Source organism: Pelophylax lessonae (genome assembly GCF_965119305.1).
Source record: "Pelophylax lessonae genome assembly, chromosome: 3".
Taxonomy (NCBI): Eukaryota; Metazoa; Chordata; class Amphibia; order Anura; family Ranidae; genus Pelophylax; species Pelophylax lessonae.
The window spans coordinates 641,215,098-641,237,459 of NC_138770.1; the positions used below are offsets into that span (position 1 = coordinate 641,215,098).

General features: G+C 46.7%; 1 protein-coding gene across 2 annotated transcripts in view; it reads left to right on the forward strand.

Moving 5' to 3' along the window:
* The window catches only part of PRKCE (protein kinase C epsilon), a 670,827-nt gene that overhangs the window by 334,909 nt on the left and 313,556 nt on the right, over positions 1-22,362 (forward strand). For both annotated transcript variants that reach the window (XM_082249847.1, XM_082249848.1), the window contains exon 3: positions 21,137-21,296. In XM_082249847.1, the coding sequence (XP_082105973.1) occupies positions 21,137-21,296 (160 nt within the window). The remainder of the gene's footprint in view (positions 1-21,136; positions 21,297-22,362) is intronic.

Sequence of the window (22,362 nt, forward strand, 5' to 3'; positions counted from 1 at the left end):
TGGGGGGGGGGGGCTTTGTTTAAAAAAAAAAACAACCTGTAAGACAAAGGCTAATGAGCTAGTATGCATCGCATCGCATACTAGCTCATTATGAAATACCTTACAACGAAGCAGAGATGGCTGACATCTTCCTCTGTGTTTCCTGCAGGTTAGCGGCTCCAGCGTGTGGCAGTAGCCGCAATACCGTCACATGTGTGCAAGAGCCGCCGTTTACGACACGGGCCATGAAGGTCCAGCATGGTAAGCCGGTCCTTCAGATCGCATGCACTGGTGACGTCATTGGCTGCATGCAGTGTGAATATCTCCTAAACTGTGCAAGTTTAGGAGATATTCACAGTATCTACAGGTAAGCATTATAGCTACAAGTAAAAAGAGAGTTTGCTTCCTCCTTATCCAGTTCTGGACTGGAAGATTTTCCCCCTGAATGACCAGGCCATTTTTTTTTGCAATTCGGCACTGTGTTACTTTAACTGACAATTGCGCGGTCGTGCGAAGCTGTACACAAATAAAATTGATGTCCTTTTTTCCCCACAAATTGAGCTTTCTTTTGGTGATATTTGATCACCTCTACAATTTTTATTTTTTTGCGCTATAAACAAAAAAAAAATTATGAAAAAAAAATATTTTTCACTTTCTGCTATATAACATTCCCAAAAAAAATGTAAAACAATCTAATTTTTTTAAATTATTTTAGGCCAAATTGTGTTCTGCTACATATGATTTTATAATAAAAAAAATCCCAATAAGTGCATTTTGATTGGTTTGCCCAAAAGTTATCGCGTCTACAAACTAGGGGATAGATTTATGTCATTTTTATTTCTTTTTTACTAGTAATGGCGGCGATCAGTAATTTTTAACGGGACTGCCACATTGCTGTGGATAGATCGGACATGTAACTGACATTTTTTATACTTTTGGGGGGACCAGTGACTTTACTACAGTAATCAGTGCTAAAAATATGCACCGTTATTGTAATAATGGCTCTGGCAGGGAAGGGGTTAACCTAGGGGTGAACAAAGGGTTTAATGTATGCCTAGGGGGTGTTTTCTAACTGTGGGGGATGGGCTTATGGACTAAATAGGAGGAACACAGGAGCTCTGCATTGATTGCTGACAGAACAATGGTCTGCTGTGTTTACAACAGCAGACCGCCGTTCTGTCTCCACCGGGAGTGATCGCGGGTGCCGGCGGAAATCGCGGCCACCGGCCCCGCAGATCCTCTTCTCCGCTGGCGAATGGGCGCGCGCCCCCATGATCGCTACCACGAAATGACGTACATTTTTAGCACTGATTACTGTAGTAATGTCACTGGTCCCCCCCAAAAGTGTAAAAAATGTCAGTTAGGGGTCCGATCTGTCTGCCGCAATGTCGCACTCCTGCTAAAAATCGCTGATCGCCGCCATTACTAGTAAAAAAATTAAACAAATAAATAACCTGCCGCCGTATATCTGCGGTGGCTGGTCAGCAAGTGGTTAAGGTAAATCTCCCTAATGGGACAAAGAAGACAAAAATAAACCTTAAAGTGCATAAAACCCTCCCTTACTCTATCCAAAATGGAAAAAAAAAAGTTTTACCTATAGTTCTACATTAGGGCAGTAGAAGACTTTAAAGGCTCCCTTTTTTGAACTTTTTTGGCCTACACCTGTGCCTTGCTTGGTAGCTGCCAAGCCAGTATAGCTGATGGAATCCTGCAGAGAACTCCCACCACCAATTGACACCTTCATTGTGATCCAGTGATCAAAAGCAGGACTGGATGGGATGGTCCTATGATGGGGACTCCTGATCTGAACCTATAAGTCTATGAGAATACAGTGTGGATAGGCACAGAGGCGTAACTAGAACCTTCAGGGCCCCGATGCAAGAAACCATGAAGGGCCCCCCAGACCCCTGGCCTGGGCCCTTCCCTTCAAGCCCGGGGCTCTTCCCACTAATCCTGGGACTCTTTACTCTCGTTGCATGGCCTTTTATTATGGTCCCGCAGCAGGATTCTTTCACAAGTTCTGCAGTGGGCCCCCTTCCTGCAATCTTGGGGCCTCCCCACAGTGGTGCAATGCCAGGGCCCGGTCGCAAGTGTGACCTTTTGAGATCCTGGAAGTTCACACACTGGTTTGCTACCGGGCCCCCTGGAGCATAGGGCCTGGTAGCAATTGCAACTCCTGCAACCCCTGTAGTTACGCCCCTGGCTAGGCACTGTCTCTTGTGTGCGCTGCGATCTAATCCGGATTTACAGTATATGCTAAAGGTACCTTTTTATTTTATTTTATTATTTACTGCTTGCTTTGTCACGTTACAGAGGAACTTCACTCTTAAAGCGGTTGTAAACCCCGCTTGGAAATTTTTAGTAGGTAAAATGAATATCCCCTAAACCTGCACCGTTTAGGAGATATTCACCCTGGGTGCAGCCGGTGACATCAGGGCCATCTTACCGAATGGGCACGCTGGGCAGTCGCTCAGGGGCCCCACCTGCCCAGGGACCCAGACCCAGCCAAGCATTAGTCCCGATTTCCATGTGCATCCCGCCGCCTAACTTAGCAGGTGGCAAGCGCCTGTCGGCCCTGCGCTGCTGTCAGGCCACTTGGGCCATGGAAGGGAAGCCCACAACTGCAGGAATGCCTGTCCGTCTCCATGGGAACAGGAACATACAGGACAGTCGAGTCTGACTCCCATCCGTGTGTGTGCTCACCGGACCCAGCCAATGAACTTGGAAGCTGTCATTAGCCTGGCACTGCTGTACCAATAAATATCGCCTTATCGATAATTTGCATTTTTATTCTCGTGGGTGATTGTGTAGGCAGGGCCCCAGTGCACTGCCTTGCCTGGGGCCCTTTAATGCTCTTAAGATGGCACTGAGTGACATCACTTGTGCATGCACCCTGAAGGTCCGGCATACCTTCCTGTAACTTCACAGCCTCCTCTCGGAACCTGAGGGCTCCTGCGCACATGCGTGGGAGTGACGTTTTTGCGGCTTCGGCCGATCACATAGCTGGAGCGTGCAAACCCAGAAGAAATACAGGGGGGACATGTCAGCCCTTTCTACGGTGACATTACAGCACTGGAGGGCTTCGTTCCAAGGTGAGTATTGTTTAATGTGCTAGTATACAATGCACATTAGCACATTATGCCATTGCATTGAGGTTTTTTTTTTCTTTTTTGCAACATCTGCAGGTTACATTGGCTTTAAAAAAAAAAATATATATATATATATATATATATATAGTAGCTGTTACCATTAAAAAATAAGGTTCTTACCAGCCCCTTGGAGTTCAGCACTGTCTTCCTGCAGCCAGTTGTTGTCATTGCTGCTGGACCTTAGTGCTGCCATCTTGGTTTTGGGAGCCAGCTCTGTGACTTGGCAGAGTGCAGTCTGTACTGCCTGTGATTCTAATGCGGTGCAGGAACCCGCACAGGAATCGCTCAGTATTAAACCCTAAAGCAAACCTACTAGTTGCTGGGGGGGTGTGTCATGGCAAGGGGTGCTGGAGGATCTACTGATGCTGGCTGCTGGGGAGGGTATGCCATGGCAAGGGGTGCTGGAGGGTCTACTGAGGCTGGCTGCTGGGTGGTATGCCATGGCAAGGGGTGCTGGAGGATCTACTGATGCTGGCTGCTGGGGGTGTATGCCATGGCAAGGGGTGCTGGAGGGTCTACTGATGCTGGCTGCTGGGGGTGTATGCCATGGCAAGGGGTGCTGGAGGGTCTACTGATGCTGGCTGCTGGGTGCTATGCCATGGCAATGGGTGCTGGAGGATCTACTGATGCTGGCTGCTGGGGGTGTATGCCATGGCAAGGGGTGCTGGAGGGTCTACTGATGCTGGGTGGTATGCCATGGCAAGGGGTGCTGGAGGGTCTACTAATGCTGGCTGCTGGGGGGGGATTTATTGTTGCTGAAGGGGATCTATTTTTGCTCGCCAATCTAATGTTGCTGGTGGAGGATCTTTTGTTACTGGGGGTTAATTGTTGCTGGAAGAGATCTACTGCTTAGGGAGGGGTCTACTGTTGCTGGCTGCTGGAGAGTCTATTGATGCTTGCTGCTAGGAGATCTGTTGCTGCTGCTGGGGGTTCTATTGCTGCTGGCTGCTGGGATCTATTTTATTGCTTTTCTTTTTATTACCAAATTCCATACATTACACTACAAAATAATACTTGGCCCTATATTCTCCAAACAGGGCTGTACTGAGAGCTGGGTAGAGGGTAGAACCAAGGGTCAGTGCTAGAAGGTGGGTAGGGGGCGGAGACACAATGTTGCCCTGCTGACAACAAATTTAGCACCCCCTCCCCGGACTGACAATGCTGCTGTGCCTCCTGTGCTCGTTCTTCCAAAGTGGTGTCTCACTAATATAGGAGGGTGTTACTGACCAGATCACCAGGTGAGAATGGAGGTGGAAAAGAAAACTGATGCAGCCACCACATCCAATGATTGATAAACTGCAAAATATTACATTTTTGGTTTTGGGAATTATTCCTGCTTTAAAGCAGAGGTTCTGCACAAAAGCCATGTTTTCTTTTAACAGCATGATTTCTATTTGATTAAGATCATGGGCATAGAACTTAGCAGACACACCAATTAAGTTGTGTTCCTTAAAATAACTTGGCAAAGTGCTAATGGATGAACCTCCTGCATCGCGGTTCCTGAGCTGTGATCGCTGTGAATTGGAGAGCTGTACACTGAAATGTTGCCATTTCAAAATTTCTGGAAAAAAATCTCAGAAGAATATTTACAATTATTATTAAATTGGCAAACCCTCAGCTACATCTTTTTGACTGTGAAGGCCAACTCTGAACTATTTTTTTTTTTTTATAATAAATTGTCCAACCCCCCCCCCCCCCCAACCAAGAAATATAAATTTTATTTATTTTTTTGAAAAATCAGCTTATGCTAAAATACCGTTAAACCGACGTTGTCCCTCTCACTGTACTTCTAGTTCGGCCTCAGATGTCCTTATTCTTCCATATTCAATGTACATATACTATGGCAGGTCAGCTGTATTACACGAAACGACGTACCTGTACACTATTTCGTGTAATAGCCAGTGGGGGTGCCCTCACCGATTTGCCAGAGGGGGAGCCAATCAGTGGGTCCGGCGGACACGGTGTCCGCAGGCCACCCGCGATCGCTCCCCATAGAGACAGAATGGCAGTCTGCCTATGTAAACATGGCAGACCGCTGTTCTGTCACAGCTGAACACAGGGATCCTGTGTTCCTGCTATTCAGAAAAACACATATCTGTGTTCATCTAGAGAGTCCACCCCCCACATAGTTAGAAAGCACCCCCTAGGGACACACTTAACTCTTTGATTGGCCCCTTCCCTGCCAGTGTCAGTAAAAGTGCATATTTTTACCACTGATTACTGTAGTAATGTCACTGGTCCCCTCAAAAGTGTCAGGTGTCCAATCTGTCCGCAGTCCTGCTAAAAATCGCTGATCGCTGCCATTACAAGTAAAAAAAAAATAAATAAAAATGCAATAAATCCATCCCCTAGTTTTGTAGGCATGATAACTTTTGCGCAAACAATAAATATGCACTTTTTTTTTTACCAAAAATATGTGGCAGAATACATATTGGCCTAAAATGATGAAAAAATAAGATTTTTAATTTTTTTTTATTGGCTGTGTTTTATCGCAAAAAGTAAAAAATATTGGGGTTTTTTTTTTGTTTTGTTTTCAGAAATATCTGGCTTTTTTTTGTTTATAGCACAAAAAATAAAAACCACAGAGGTGATCAAATACCACCAAAAGAAAGCTCTAATTGTGGGGAAAAAAGGACATCCATTTATTTGGGTACAGCGTCACAGGACCACGCAATTGTCAGTTAATGTAACGCAGTGCCAGATTTAAAAAAAATGGCCTGGTCTTTAAGGGGGTAAAACCTTTTGGTCCAGAAGTGGTTAAAGGCTCCTATATGGCAGTCTAAACGAGTCCCTAATTCAGTAATTATGTGATCTGTGTTTGCTTCTGCGCACGAGTTTGGAGAGACAGGGCGCTTTACATTTTTCTTTCTTATTTATTTTACATTTTTATTTTTTACTGTTCCTTTAAAAAAAAATTTTTTGATCTTTTATTCCTATTACAAGGAATGTGAACAGGTCCTCTTTAATGAGAGATCTGGGGTCAAAAAGACCTCACATCTCACATCTGCACTAAAAAGCAAAAACAAAATGTCCTTTCTCTAGCGCTCATCGACAGACGTAGTCCTCGGTGATACACCACCTTCGGGTTATGTTACCTCCGCAGGAGCAGGACTAGACAGGAAATTAAAAAGCTCTGGCCACACCCTAGGGGCAGTCCCAGAGGGTATATCCTCTCTCTCTCTGCCTCAGCAAATCAGTTATTTTCTGTCTAGTTAGGAGTAAGGACCTAGATACCTTGCTGGGATCTTAGGTCCTGGCAAGAATTTTTTTCTAAAAGGATTTTTGGACAGCTTTTTTTCTCCAGTGTTCCTGTGAGATCTTCAAGCAAGAAAGCTGAACTGGGCGACGGGCTGGATGTTGAGATCCGGTGGTCACCCCAGTTCAGCCTACGAGCGCGTGCAGGCCATAGCTCCGCGCTGGGTCGGCCGCGACAAAGTCCCATTAAAAGGACTGAACCCGCGAGTTAAACGTCTCGCTGAAACGCCAAAGACCATGAGTCACGGCGTCCGTATCGGTCGACAGCCCTCCCGCCCCGGTGGAGAGGGGTACTGTCAGGAGTTGGTGCCCGCCTGGTCCGGTATGGTGAGTAGTATGTTCCCCCTTTTTCCCTGACGGGTTTTGTGGTGAACGCGGGCCCCTCTCTGTATGGTAAGAAAGAGTTTCTTTCTATCCTATAACATGTCACAAATCCTCCTACTTTGAGTGTGATTTTATGTGTGGAAAAAGCCAGGAGGCTTGGTTTGGGAGCTAACAATCTATTGTATACATGTTTTTAAAGATGTAATCTGTGGCATTCTGGGAATCTTATGGGTTAAGTATAAGCTACCTACCAGTCAGAAGCCATGGACATGTAGACTGCCTTCCAAGTCAGATCTCCAGCTAATAGCAGGCCTCCCGAATGGCCATGCGGTCCGCCAGGGCCGGTACCGCCAACCACGCCATATCCCCATGCAGAGAGAGTGTTGTGTGCCTGCAGCACACCGCTAGTCAGCACAGGCCGCCGCCATTTTTTTTGCTGGATCGCACGAGCCGCCATTTTGGCGTAGCCTCGTGTCTCCAGCATGGGGGCGGCCATGTTTTAGGTGATTCTACACCTCGTGGAGCTTGGGGGAGGCGCCGGAAGGCGTGCAGAGGGGCGGAGCCGCCTCCTTTCTTCCTGGGCAGCCAGCCAAAAGACTTCCTGTTTGTCAAGACAGCGCTGTAAGCTGTTGCAGTTCAACTCTGAACATCAAGTGGTGAGCCTGGGGGTCTATCTCTCTCTCTCTCGATCGATAGGGATCCCTAGCAGGTAACACTAAGGGGTTTTTTTTTTTTTGTGGCGCTGAGGGTCAAAAAAAAAAAAAAAAAAAAAAAAAAGTTTTTTCTTTACTTTGAATTATATCATCCAGGAAGTAACTGGAGTTATTATGGACCCTGCCACACATATTCCCCCACCTGTTTCCCTCGAGGGGGCCTCGGGACCCGCCGGTGTACAGAGTATAGAGTCATTTACAGCAATTTTGGAGTCTATGGTGGCTCGGGTGGAGGCGGCCTGTCAGGGACGGGGGTCAAGGAAGCGACCCCCGCCTACCCCTATACTATCTGACACCTCTGACTCTGATTCAGAGATGGTCACTGCAGTTGCAGGTTCCTCTGCAAGGGCTGCTATCCCAGGTAAAGCCCCCTCAGACAGTGAGGAGGACGCTTCTTCTCCTGCTATAATTCAGGAAGAAGCATTGGTGGACGCACTAGTTGTGGCAGTGCAAGAAACCTTAAAACTTGAGGCTTTACCGGCAGAGGCAACTGAAACAGAGAGGCCTTTTGGGACTAATAAGCCCATCAAGACGGCGAAGGCTTTTCCTGTACCTAAATGTTTTGGAAATCAGATTAAAGGAGAATGGGAACATTCTAAACGTACCTTTACTATTTCCAAGCGTATTGCTAGACGCTATCCGTTTGAGGAATCCATCATTAAGAAATGGACGGTACCACCAGTCGTGGATCCGCCTATTTCCAGGCTGAATAAAGCCACGGTTATTCCAGTGGAGGACACTTCGTCCTTTAAGGATCCGGTGGATCGAAAGATAGAAGCAGAGTCCCGCACTATCTTTTCTCTGATAGGGTCAGCATTTAGACCAGTAATTGTTATTGGTCTAGTTTCCCAGACACTTACAGAATGGGCGAAAATGGTACGCCAAGATCTTAGGGGAAAAGATATTCCCCAGGAGACATCTGATTTGATAGAACAGATCATACAAGGGCTACGGTTTATCTGTGACGCAGCCTTGGACACTACTCCCTTGTTAGGGCATGCATCTAAGTTAGCAGTGATCCTCAGACGTGTGCTGTGGTTAAAATGCTGGTCAGCTGACCTAGGTTCCAAAAAGACTTTGACCAATCTCCCTTTCCAGGGGAATCGTCTATTTGGAGCCAACCTAGATGAAATCATTAAGGATGCCACCGGGGGCAAGAGTACTTTTTTGCCACAGGCTGCAAAAGCTAAGGAACCTCGCAACAAGCGAGGACCTTTCTTTACCGCCCATAAAGGGCGCCCGGCTGGTACTTCCGGGAAAGGCAAGACTCCTCCAGGAGGGTTCAAGAAGGGCTGGTCGGACAAGCAGAGGACCAACCCAGCCAAACCCGAAGTAAAGGAGTACACAGCCTGAAGGTGCGCCCCCACCCGATTTCAGGGTGGGGGGACGTTTTCACCGGTATTCAGGACATTAGATCGAGCATCAACCACTACTACCGGTGCGATTCTTCCCTTCCAACATTTAAGTACAGGAAGCGGTAGTTACCGTTCCCTGTATAGATCTTTTCCTTTACCTTTTCCTAAGATTAGTCCCGATACCTCACAGGAATCGGATCTGATTGACCAGATAGGCCAAGTAGCCTCTAGTCGGGTGACTTCGGTCCCTGAGGTTCAACCAGAAAAGATCACCTTTCCTGATAACTATCAGGTATCTGATAAATGTGTGGGAACAAAAAACGACCAGACTTTCTCGGATGGTCGGGGCCAGATAGCTCTAGGGACGCCTGGTTCAGATCCAATCAGCGCCAGTGGTCCTAGAAATTCTAGGCTGGCCTCTTCAAGCCGGCCTGGCCGACTTGGACATGTTAGTCGCAGACGTTCCGTGGGAACTTCGTCTCAGGGAGTGTCTGTAGTCTCAAGGACCTATTTACCTTCGTGCTTTACAGTCGCTGGTTTTAATGGCCTGGCCATTGAGACCCAAGTACTGAAGGACAGAGGTTTGTCTACTTCAGTCATTCCTACCCTTATTAAAGCAAGGAAAGCGACTTCCAGCAAAGTCTATTATCACACATGGAAGACTTATATTGCGTGGTGCGAATCTTTAGGATTTCCTCCACGTACCTATTCGGTGTCTCGAATATTGGCCTTTTTGCAACAAGGGGTTGAGCAGAAGCTAGCCTTGAGCACCATCAAGGGTCAAGTTTCAGCATTGGCAATCTTCTTTCAGAAACCTTTAGCTACCAAATCCTTGGTGCGGAATTTCATCCAGGGGGTGCGGCACCTGGCTCCTCCAGTCCGCGCGCCCTTACCGCCCTGGGATCTTAATTTGGTTTTGTCGGTTCTACAGAAACCTCCCTTTGAAAACATCAGGGAGATTCCCTTGCTTACTTTATCCCAGAAGGTGGTCTTCTTGGTGGCTATTACTTCTGCTCGCAGGGTGTCAGAACTGGCTGCATTATCATGCCAGTCCCCATACCTAGTGATTCATAGGGATAAGGTAGTACTTCATCCTAAGCCATCTTTTCTTCCTAAGGTGGTTTCAGATTTTCATCTGAATGAAGATATTGTACTACCTTCCTTGTGTCCTCAGCCCAAGCATCATCGGGAACATGCGTTGCATTCCTTGGATGTGGTTCGGGCAATCAGGGTATACCTGAAAGCTACGGAATCATTCCGTAAGACGGATTCACTTTTTGTGATCACGGATGGCCCCAGAAAGGGTTTGCCTGCATCTGCCGCGACCATTGCCAAATGGATTAGACAAACGGTGGTACAGGCTTATTCTATTAAGGGTCAGAGTCCTCCGTTCCCTGTTAGGGCGCACTCCACTCGAGCGCTCAGTACTTCCTGGGCCTTTCGCCATCAGGCGTCAGTGGTCCAGGTATGTAAGGCGGCCACTTGGTCGTCGGTACATACCTTTACTAAATTCTATAAAATTGATGTGACGGCATCGGCGGATGCCTCATTTGGCCGCAAGGTTTTGCAGGCCGCAATTTGAGGAGACCGGTGGTCTACCTCGAGGGTTTTTTTCTGTTTGAAAATTTTTTTGTTGAGTCTCATCATTAAGGATGAGCATTGTAAACTTCTAGTTGGCACCGGTTGGGCCTTCTAGATTGGGATTTGATTTCCATTTTCCCACCCCTCAGTTGTGATACTGCTCTGGGACGTCCCGAAGGTGGTGTATCACCGAGGACTACGTCTGTCGATGAGCGCTAGAGAAAAATGGATTTTTGTAAAATCTTACCGTAAAATCCTTTTCTCTTAGCTCATCGACAGACGTAGTCCCCGCCCCTCTGTTTTGGAGTTGGGTTGGGTTAAATTCTCTAAGCACTGCTTTTTCACATAACTGATTTGCTGAGGCAGAGAGAGAGAGGATATACCCTCTGGGACTGCCCCTAGGGTGTGGCCAGAGCTTTTTAATTTCCTGTCTAGTCCTGCTCCTGCGGAGGTAACATAACCCGAAGGTGGTGTATCACCGAGGACTACGTCTGTCGATGAGCTAAGAGAAAAGGATTTTACGGTAAGATTTTACAAAAATCCATTTTTTTTTCATCATGATAAAAAATGGGCCCTTCCGATGGGAAGAAGCGACTTTTGACGTTGCTCCAGTCCTCCAAGGCCATAGAATCAAGTAGGGGTCAGCTTACCCTCACTCGACTTCCTGCCTAGGAGGGGAAAGGACCGGATTGTGTTCCCCTCTACCGACGGCTCCGGTAAGCGGGGAAAAACACCAGGAAGCGACAGGGGGGCACCTCTCCCGCCGCCCATAAGAGTGATCCCACCGCTGGGACCACCTTTATAAGGAGCAGGACCCCCCGCCCAGTAAAAAAATACTGGGGTTATGGCAGATTTTGCAGATGATCTGTGGTGCTATTTATTCTTACAATACAATGCAAAGGGGGTGATTTACTAAAATAAGAGAATGCAAAATCTGGTGCAGCAGTGCATTGCAGCCAATCCGCTTCTAACTTCAGCTTGTTCAGTTAAGCTTTGACAAAAAAACCTGGAAGCTGATTGGTTTCTATAAAGAGCTGCGCCAGATTTCGCACTCTCCAGTTTTAGTAAATCAAACCCAAAGAATTCTTATGTGAGAGTTTAGTTCTACTTACGCAAAGGACTGCTATTTGTAGTTTAGTGTTTTATCCCATCCTTGGGTGCCCTCTGCTGGTTAATACTGGTATAAAACTACAGTCTTACTATTCCATTAACCTGTATTCTAAAGTTCTGTTTCAGTAGCTACAATCCAACATTGCACTTTTAGGGTTCGTTCACACCAGCCCCATTGGGCAGCATTGTCCAAGGCAGTCCTAGCGCATATAGTGCCTTGAAAAAGTATTCATACCTCTTGACATTTTCCACATTTTGTCATGTTACAACCAGAATGTAAATGTATTTTATTGGGATTTTATGTGATAGACCAACACAAAGCGGCATATACAGTGCCTTGCGAAAGTATTAGGCCCCCTTGAACTTTGCGACTTTTTGCCACATTTCAGGCTTCAAACATAAAGATATAAAACTGTAATTTTTTTGTGAAGAATCAACAAGTGGGACACAATCATGAAGTGGAACGAAATTTATTGGATATTTCAAACTTTAACAAAAAACTGAAAAGTTGGGCGTGCAAAATTATTCGACCCCCTTAAGTTAATACTTTGTAGCGCCACCTTTTGCTGCGATTACAGCTGTAAGTCGCTTGGGGTATGTCTCTATCAGTTTTTCACATCGAGAGACTGAATTTATGCCCATACCTCCTTGCAAAACCACTCGAGCTCAGTGAGGTTTGATGGAGAGCGTTTGTGAACAGGCGTTTTCAGTTCTTTCCACAGATTTTCGATTGGATTCAGGTCTGGACTTTGACTTGGCCATTCTAACACCTGGATATGTTTATTTGGGAACCATTCCATTGTAGATTTTGCTTTATGTTTTGGATCATTGTCTTGTTGGAAGACAAATCTCCGTCCCAGTCTCAGGTCTTTTGCAGACTCCATCAGGTTTTCTTCCAGAATGGTCCTGTATTTGGCTCCATCCATCTTCCCATCAATTTTAACCATCTTCCCTGTCCCTGCTGAAGAAAAGCAGGCCCAAACCATGATGCTGCCACCACCATGTTTGACAGTCGGGATGGTGTGTTCAGGGTGATGAGCTGTGTTGCTTTTACGCCAAACATAACGTTTTGCATTGTTGCCAAAAAGTTTGATTTTGGTTTCATCTGACCAGAGCACCTTCTTCCACATGTTTGCTGTGTCTCCCAGGTGGCTTGTGGCAAACTTTAAACAACACTTTTTATGGATATCTTTAAGAAATGGCTTTCTTCTTGCCACTCTTCAATAAAGGCCAGATTTGTGCAGTATACGAGTGATTGTTGTCCTATGGACAGAGTCTCCCACCTCAGCTGCAGATCTCTGCAGTTCATCCAGAGTGATCATGGGCCTCTTGGCTGCATCTCTGATCAGTCTTCTCCTTGTATGAGCTGAAAGTTTAGAGGGACGGCCAGGTCTTTGTAGATTTGCAGTGGTCTGATACTCCTTCCATTTCAATATTATTGCTTGCACAGTGCTCCTTGGGATGTTTAAAGCTTGGGAAATATTTTTGTATCCAAATCCGGCTTTAAACTTCTCCACAACATTATCTCGGACCTGCCTGGTGTGGTCCTTGTTCTTCATGATGCTCTCTGCGCTTTAAATGGACCTCTGAGACTATCACAGTGCAGGTGCATTTATACGGAGACTTGATTACACACAGGTGGATTCTATTTATCATCATTAGTCATTTAGGTCAACATTGGATCATTCAGAGATCCTCACTGAACTTCTGGAGAGAGTTTGCTGCACTGAAAGTAAAGGGGCTGAATAATTTTGCACCCCCAATTTTTCAGTTTATTTGTTAACAAAGTTTGAAATATCCAATAAATTTCGTTCCACTTCATGATTGTGTCCCACTTGTTGATTCTTCACAAAAAATTACAGTTTTATATCTTCATGTTTGAAGCCTGAAATGTGGCAAAAGGTCGCAAAGTTCAAGGGGGCCGAATACTTTCGCAAGGCACTGTAATTGTGAAGTGGAAGGAAAATGATAAATGGTTTTCCAAATTTTTTAAAAATAAATATCTGAAAAGTGTGGCGTGCATTTGTATTCAGCTCTCTTTACTCTGATACACCTAACTAAAATCAAGTTGAACCAATTGCCTTCAGAAGTCACCTAATTAGTAAATGGAGTCCACCTGTGTGTAATTTAATCTCCGTATTAATACAGCTGTTCTGTGAAGCTCTCAGAGGTTTGTTAGAGAATCTTGGTGAACAAACCGCATCATGGAACAAGGAACACACCAGACAGATCAGGGATAAAATTGTGGAGACATTTAAAGCAGGGTTAGGTTATAAAAAATATCCCAAGTTTTGAACATCTCACGGAGCACTGTTCAATCCATCATGGGAAAAAATATAAAGAGTATGGAACAACTGCAAACCTACCAAGACCTGGCCGTCCACCTAAACTGACAGGCTGGGCAAGGAGAGCATTAATCAGAGAAGCAGCAGAGAATCAGAGAAGAGGCCCATGGTAACTCTGGAGGAGCTGCAGAGATGCACAGCTCAGGTGGGAGAATCTGTCCACAGGACAACTATTAGTCGTACACTCCACAAATCTGCCCTTTTTGGAAGAGTGGCAAGAAGAAAGCCATTCTTGAAAGAAGGCCATGAGAAGTTGGGTTTGCAGTTTGCGAGAAGCCATGTGGGGGACACAGCAAACGTGTGGAAGAAGGTGTTCTGGTCAAATGAGCCCAAAATTGAACTTTTTGGCCTAAAAGCAAAAAGCTGTGTGGTGGAAAACTAACCCTGCACATCATCCTGAACACACCATCCTCACTGTGAAAACATGGTGGTGGCAGCATCATGTTGTGGGAATGCTTTTCTTCAGCAGGGACAGGGAAGCTGGTCAGAGTTGATGGGAAGATGGATGGAGCCAAATACAGGGCAGTCTTAGCAGGAAACAAGGCACAAGAAGATTCCAAACTCTCCTTACCGACCAGTCTGCGACTAACCAAATTGACCTGTCCAACTGTATGCGTTAAACGGTTTAGTTGCTCACATTTGCAAAAAGATGCGTAAGCCACAGAGCCCCGACAAAGCACCCCATTATCTGTGGTCCTAACTCTAAATTCTGTGAGTCTCCAACAATGGAAGCACATGCTTCTTGCTGCAGAGACCAATTACTGGTGTGGGCAGTAACCATTTGTTTGTGCAATCTTAGAAGAAAACCTGTTAGGCCCCTTTCACACTATCCGTCGGACGGATTCCGTTTTTCTCAGCGTGGGATCGAGCCGCCGATCCCCCGCTGAGCAGAAGGATGACAGCGGTGTCTCCGCGCTGTGTGCGTAGACACAGCTGTCAGTTCCCCATGCATCTCTATGGGGAAATCAGATGGGAACAGACAGTCGGTCCGTTCTCATTCGATCCCATCCGATCCGCTGGACAGATGGAAAATAGGGTTTCCATCTGTCCAGATTTGCCAGATCGGATCGGGTCGGATGTCAGTGGACTTGTCTCCGTTGACATCCGATGCCCCATAGGAATGCATGGGGGGACCGTTCAGATCTGAAAGGTCCGCCTGTGTGAAAGGGGCCTTAGAGTCTGCAAAAGACTTGAGACTGGGGCGGAAGTTCACCTTCCAGCAGGAGAATGACCCTAAACATACAGCCAGAGCTACAATGGAATGGTTTAGATCCAAGCATATTCATGTGTTAGAATGGCCCAGTCAAAGTCCAGACCTAAATCCAATTTGTGGGACTGGCCTTCGATCTGGTTACATGACGTCCCGGGATCCTCTTCTTCCTGCGGCTGAAGTGGTTGGTCATCTACGATGCAGAGAACACCACCATGTAGTGGTCCTGGGCGCTGTTCTCTGCATCAAACTCCTGTGAGTCCTGGGTAGTGGTAGGGGGCATACCCTTGACAACATGGGCTCACAGGAGGTGGGTTAAGTGAGGCTGACTGGAAGAGAAGGACTAGGAGTGCAGTGCTGGAGCATAGAGAGACTGAGCACGGGGCCAGGACAAGGGATGGGCAGGAGGGGTGGCTGCCGTGGGCGCAGTGGGGATTTGAGAGAGGTTGTGCTAGAAGAAGTGATTTGGATGGGGGGGGGATTTGTACTAGGAGGGTCAATTGGTGTTAGGAAGGGGAATTTAGGGAGGAGGATCAGTGCTAGGAGAGTGGATGGGGGGGGGGGGGGGAAATTTATGTTCAGAGGGGAAATTTGAGGCATAGAGCATTTGTGTTAGGAGGGGGAATTTGGGGAGGGAGAGAATTTGAGCTGGGAGGGGGATTTTTATTGGAATAGGGGAAACTTTTGTTTGAGAATTTTGGCCTGCAAAGTGAATTTATGCTTAGGGGGTAAGTGTGAAGATTAGTGCTCACATTTTTTTTTTTATTTTGGGGAGGGACTTGTGCTAACGCTTAATGCTCATGCGTTTGGGTGATGGTGCATCGTTCGGTATCTTCTCTCCTCTGAGGAAGAGGCAAGACCTCGAAACACGTCAGCCAGGACTTCATATCTGTGATGCGACAATCTCGATGCTGTAACATTAGTGTTGATGTGCCTTGGTCGAACCTATGTTTGTGAATATGAATTTGTACTTTCATTTATTAACGTCGTTGGTTTTGAGGATATTGCGCTAGACCGGTGGGCCTTTGTTTATTTCTTGATTTTAGTTTGGTATCTTCACCCTGGGTGCTAGGTGACCTTGTCCCGGCACTGCTGAGCACTTTTTTTATTTTAAATGTGGAGAAGGGAAGAGATTTATAAAATAATGCCATTAAAATTGGGCTATGAAGGTAAACGGAATGCATTTTCTGCAGTGTTTGCTGACCACCAGCATTAGCAATCCACTGACTGTGCCCCCCTGGCAATGCACTTCAGCCACGACCACCCAGTGTCTGCGTGTATTTTTACTGCTTTTATTTTCTCTTTTTGGTAGGGATGTGGCTGTTTTTATAAAATTTAGTCCATTCCCAAGAAGCATTCAGACGTTTGCATGTAGATTCCTGATGTATAGAAGCTGTGATGGAGATTGGTATGCAGAGATCTTATTGGGGAAGATTCCAGGAGCTTTGAATTGGATTCTTTGCATTCCATTCGAGGCCTGAAATATTTGAAACTCCTCTCTATGAAACATTAAAGAATCCTGTAAATCGTTGCTTCCATCTAAACTGTATATCTAATGGTCAATCACGTGCAGGGCCACCATCAGGTGGGGGACAGCCCATGCACCTGTAAGGGGCCCAGGCATCCCGAGGGGCCGGGAACGGAGCACTGGTGTTCCACCACTTTGGAAAGGGGTGGGGGGGGGGTGCGCCGCGCAGCCCTCTGCCCGCCGCTTCTTCTAGTTTTGATGTATGGCTGCTCTATTTGGCATTTCTGCTTATATCAGTGGCAGCCTCTTGTTTAGGCGATGCACATGTGCGGGAATTCTCCTTGCATGCACAGTTGAGAGCGGGGCCTGGTGCCATTACTGGCTGACATCATCCCCATCAACCCCACCACTGATCCCATCGACCACCGCTGCCACTGATCCCATCCACTGGGGACATGTGCAGCCTGGCCCCATGCTCCAGGGGCCCGTGCGGCCCCCTGGATAGGGGGGCAGCATATAGACTCAGAGCAGTGGCGTAGCGTGGGGGGTGCAGGGGGGGCCGGCCGCACCGGGCGCAACATCTGGGGGGGCGCATTCGCAGTGTCACTCTGTCTGACTCTGACATACACAGTTCACACACTGTCTGCGGCTGCCCTATGGCTGAAAATGGCGGGTCGGGCGGGCTGGACTGTGCCTCACCTGTCCATCAGAGGCGGCTGGTGCGTTGGGGGGCGCAGGGGCGCCGTCCCCCCATCCATGCGTCTGGCACCCTAATCTACATGCGGGGCGCCGGATGCATTGAGTTCATAGCTCTAATAGGCTTCAGAAAAGGGTGGACCCAGGGCGCAGAGCAGTGCGCCCCGAGCCCACCCATTGTGTGACAATAGCAAATGAAAATTCGCTATTGCCACACGGATCCTCCTCCTCCTGGCCAATTCTGCATTGAAAGGGGGCACGCTGGTCATTCTGTACTGAAAGGGGGCACGCTGGTCATTCTGCATTAAAAGGGGGCACGCTGGTCATTCTGCATTAAAAGGGGGCACGCTGGTCTCTCTGCATTGAAAGGGGGCACGCTGGTCTCTCTGCATTGAAAGGGGGCACGCTGGTCTCTCTGCATTGAAAGGGGGCACGTTGGTCATTCTTCATTGAAAGGGGGCACGCTGGTCTCTCGGCATTGAAAGGGGGCAATGTTTGCTTTCATAACAAACAATACATGTGCTTAGGGGGTAAGGGTTTCTTTAACTAATCTAGTGGAAGAGACTCGAGTGCTAAAATCCCGCGGGTTAGGGGGCGCAAATTACTTGCCTTGCCCCGGCTGCTGACAACCCACGCTACGCCACTGACTCAGAGGAACCGATCACTCCATTTACCTCCTGCAGCCACTAAAGGCTCGCTTGTCCTCTTCTCCCTCCTGTAGGCATTCAGTGGCCAGGTGGTCGGTCCCAGGGGGGCCCAGGCCCAAAGCTGTGTAAGGGGCCCCAAAATTTCTGATGGCTGCCCTGATCACGTGTGGAAAACAATTTGTGTGGGTGCTCTTTCCTTTCAACATAATATAGCAGTGCATATCTGAACCAGGAAAAAAAAATCCACTTGAAGCACAAAAGAATACCTCCCTTCCTGCTCATCTGTCATTATGACTGAGACAAATTGCCACCAGTTTGTAGATGATGAAACTGGAGGTAACTAGGACCAACTCTGAGTTGGCATACAAAGAGACCCCAGTGCCCAGAGTGGGGCATGTAGTCATGTTTTGTTAATGGCTTGTGGGCTGTAGGGGGCGCCGGTGTCCTAGCAATCAATGACGCATGCCTGGCCCCATTCAGCTTCTGCTTTACCGTTTCCCCGGCTGACAGTTAAATGTATATTAGGGGCCAGGTGTGCTGGCTGACGTCATTACCTATATATGGCAATGACCATATTTGGTCAATGACGAGAATCTCTTTGCCGGCAGCTGAATGGGGTCGGGAATGCGTCATGCTACACAGCCGACAGCAGCCTAACAACCAATGACACTATGCAGCAGAAAGCCTCATAGCAACCATTGACACTGTGTGGCCCGGATGTCATTACCTAAATAAGGCAATGGTCATATTTGGTCAATGACAAGAAACCTCTGGCCCGCAGTTAAAAGGGGCTATGGATGCGTCAGGCTACAAATCTGAAAGCAGCCTAATGACCGATGATGCTATGTAGACAACTGCTTCATAGCAACAAATGATGCTGTGCGGCCTGAACATGATTACCCAAAGATGGTAATAGCCATGTTTGGTCAATGACGGGAATCCTCTGGTAACTAAATGGGGCCAGGGATGTATCATGCTACACAGCCTAACAACCAATGACACTGTGCAGCCAACAGCATCATAGCAACCAGTGACACTGTGCAGCCTGGACGTAAATACCAAAATATGGCAGTGGCCATATTTGGTCAATGACAGGAATCCTCCAGCCAGCAGTTAAATGGGCTGGGGATGCATCATGATATTAAACCGACAGCAGCATAATGACTGATGACACTATGCAGATGACAGCATCATAGCAACCAATGACGCTATGCAGACAAAAGCATCATAGCAACCAATGACGCTATGCAGGCGACAGCATCATAGCAACCAATGACGCTATGCAGGCGTCAGCATCATAGCAACCAATGACGCTATGCAGGCGTCAGCATCATAGCAACCAATGACACTATGCAGGTGACAGTATCATAGCAACCAATGACGCTATGCAGGCGACAGCATCATAGCAACCAATGACGCTATGCAGGCGACAGCATCATAGCAACCAATGACGCTATGCAGGCAACAGCAACATAGCAATCAATAAAGCTATATCAACAACCACATCATAGCAATCAATGATGCCATGCAGACAACAGCATCATAACAACCACTGACACTATGCACATGACAGCATCATAGCAACCATTGGCACTATGCACATGACAGCATCATAGCAACCATTGGCACTATGCACATGACAGCATCATAGCAACCATTGACACTATGCAGACGACAGCAACATAGCAACCAATGACGCTATACAGAAGACAGCGTCATAGCAGCCAATAACTCTGCTGGGCCCGAGGGCTGAGCAATCCAGTCTCAGTGCTGCCAACCCCCCATGCAAAAGATTCATGTTCCTATTTCCAACAAGTACAAGAAGTTGTCGCAGGCACCAACATTTGTTATGCAAAGGCACTACACAGTTCTATATAGTGTCCACAACACTTTTTAGGAATTCCACGTAAAATGTTTTCAGATATCAAACCATGGAAAAGCCGTACGTAAAGAAAAGGAGGTAAAATGATAATTAGATGTATTGGATTGGTTCAGCAGCTCCTTATTATAAAATAATATCCTACATTTCCAGTAGACTAGGCCTCTTCTTTAGCTTGATCTCTCTCAACACTTCACCTTGAATGTCAGCAAAGCACTTAAACTGCGGGATTTGTTGTCAGAAAATGAATTCTTTGCAGAGCTTTGATAAGAGGAATGTTCTCACTTTGCCAGAATTGGCTGAGCGCGTCAGCGGGGAATCCTACAAAATGACCCTTCCAGTTCCATGGTGGATTTCTCTGCATGGAAAGGTTGGGCACAGCTGACATTTTATTAAGCAGACAGAGAGCAATGAACTGGTGAGTCGCATTGGCCGCTTCTCATTAAAATGATACGCTGACCTTGAGATGTGCTCTCCAGCCATCGAGTTTTCTGCCCAGCTGATTAATATTGATCTGCATAGCTAAAGACCTGGAGTAATGTGCGGAGAATGGCCTCAAGCGACCTGTTCTACACCCCATTAGACAGGACAGGCTCTGCACTCGATGGATCCTCCTGCTTATGTAATTGGTAGAGTGTAAAACATGAGTGCACATTTTCAGTCATTGCAGTAATCCTAAACTCACACTGTTTAATTTATAGTATCCCTTCTATTTCTGTATATGGATGATGGCACTGTGATTATTAAAAAAAAAAAAAAAAAAATCTAAGTACCTTTTTCTTCTATATGCAGCTGTCACGTGACCCAGCTCTCTCCCAGCCTGTCTGCAAGGAAACAGTGTCAGGAGGAGCTTCTAATACTCTACTGCTAGTCACATGTTCTAAATAAAAATAAAAAAATTAAAATAAATAACTGGTTTCAATTTAAATTGAAAATTGTCGTTCAAATAATTATTTGAAATAAAATCTTTATTATTTTTGGCAATTTTGTGAGTGGTTTTATATCAATCACAGGCTGTGATACAGCCCTCCTGCCTGTGTCTCTATTGTGTGTATGTGTTTAGAATAACAGGGAGGTGAAGCCTCCATGAATTAAGATGTAATATCCCATGTTTAGCTGGTTAGTGGGCATGGGGGAGGAGGAAAGGAGTGGGCTGTCATTTACCACTGTGTACAGTGCTGGGAGGTAATCTAGAGCCCAGGGTGAGCATGCCAAATGGCACCCCCACCCAGGATGTACCAGCATTATGTGTCATTCAAAAGTGTGGTTCTGTGATCCCATTCTGGAGTTTCAGGATTTCAACTGACACATTTGTGCTGTTTTTGTATCTAGTTTGAGCTTGGCCTGAATAACTTTTATAGCCCTTGTTTTACTTTTTGTTGTTTATCCACATACTGACTTTCTTTTGTATGTTTTATTTTTTAGCTCCAAAAGAAAATGAGGAACGGGTCTTCAGGGAGCGAATGCGCCCCAGAAAACGGCAGGGTGCAGTGCGGCGTAGGGTTCATCAAGTTAACGGGCACAAATTTATGGCAACATACCTTAGGCAACCAACGTACTGCTCACACTGCAGAGATTTTATATGGTAAGTTACAAGTCCCTGGTGCATGATGGGAATTTTATTAAGTGATTAATGCTTTGTGCCAGCTTTACTAAGGGATAGTGTTATGTTTTTGTAAGAATATTAGTATGCTGTAGCTGAAAATGCACTTTTGTGGCCACTGGCATAAGTGGAAGTGTGTATGAGATTATTTGGGGTTAACTCTGCCCTTCCTTTACAGCAATGGTCTCCAAACTGTGGTCTGTGAGCTAAATGTGGCCCTTTGCTTGCCTTTATTCCTTCCACTGACACCAACAAGCGGGCACCATTTCTTCCACTGACACCAACAGTGGGGAACCTTTCCTCTCACCAACACCAGCAGTGGGGCAAAACTCCTCCCACTAATATAAACAATTTGGCACTATTCATCCCAATAATACCAATGATGGAGCACTATTCCTCCTTCCACTGACCACAGGCACTATGTCATTTTTTGACTCCCATTGACGCTAGGGCATTTTCTACCTCCACTGCAGTGGCGTAGCGTGGGTTGTCAGCGCCAGGGGCAAGGCAAGTAATTTGCGCCCCCTAACCTGCGAACTTTTAGCACTTCCTGAGTGTCTTCCTACAATAGTACTGACCAGCCTGATTCCTATACTGACCTACCTGCCCACTACGCTAACCTACCTTATTCCTATACTGGCCACTACACTGACCTCTATACTGACCTACCTGTCCACGACACTGACCCTTACACTGACCTACCTGACCACTACACTACACTGCCCACTACATTGCCCACTGCACTACACTGCCCACTGCACTACACTTCCCACTGCACTGCCCACTGCACTACACTACACTGCCCACTACACTACACCGCCCACTACACTACACTGCCCACTGCACTACACTACGATACACTGCCCTCTGCACTACACTGCCCACTACACTACATTACACTGCCCACTATACTACACTACACTGCCCACTACACTACACTGCCCACTACACTACAATACACTGCCCACTGCACTACACTACACTGTCCAATACACTACACTGTCCAATACACTGCACTGCCCACTACACTACACTGCCCACTACACTA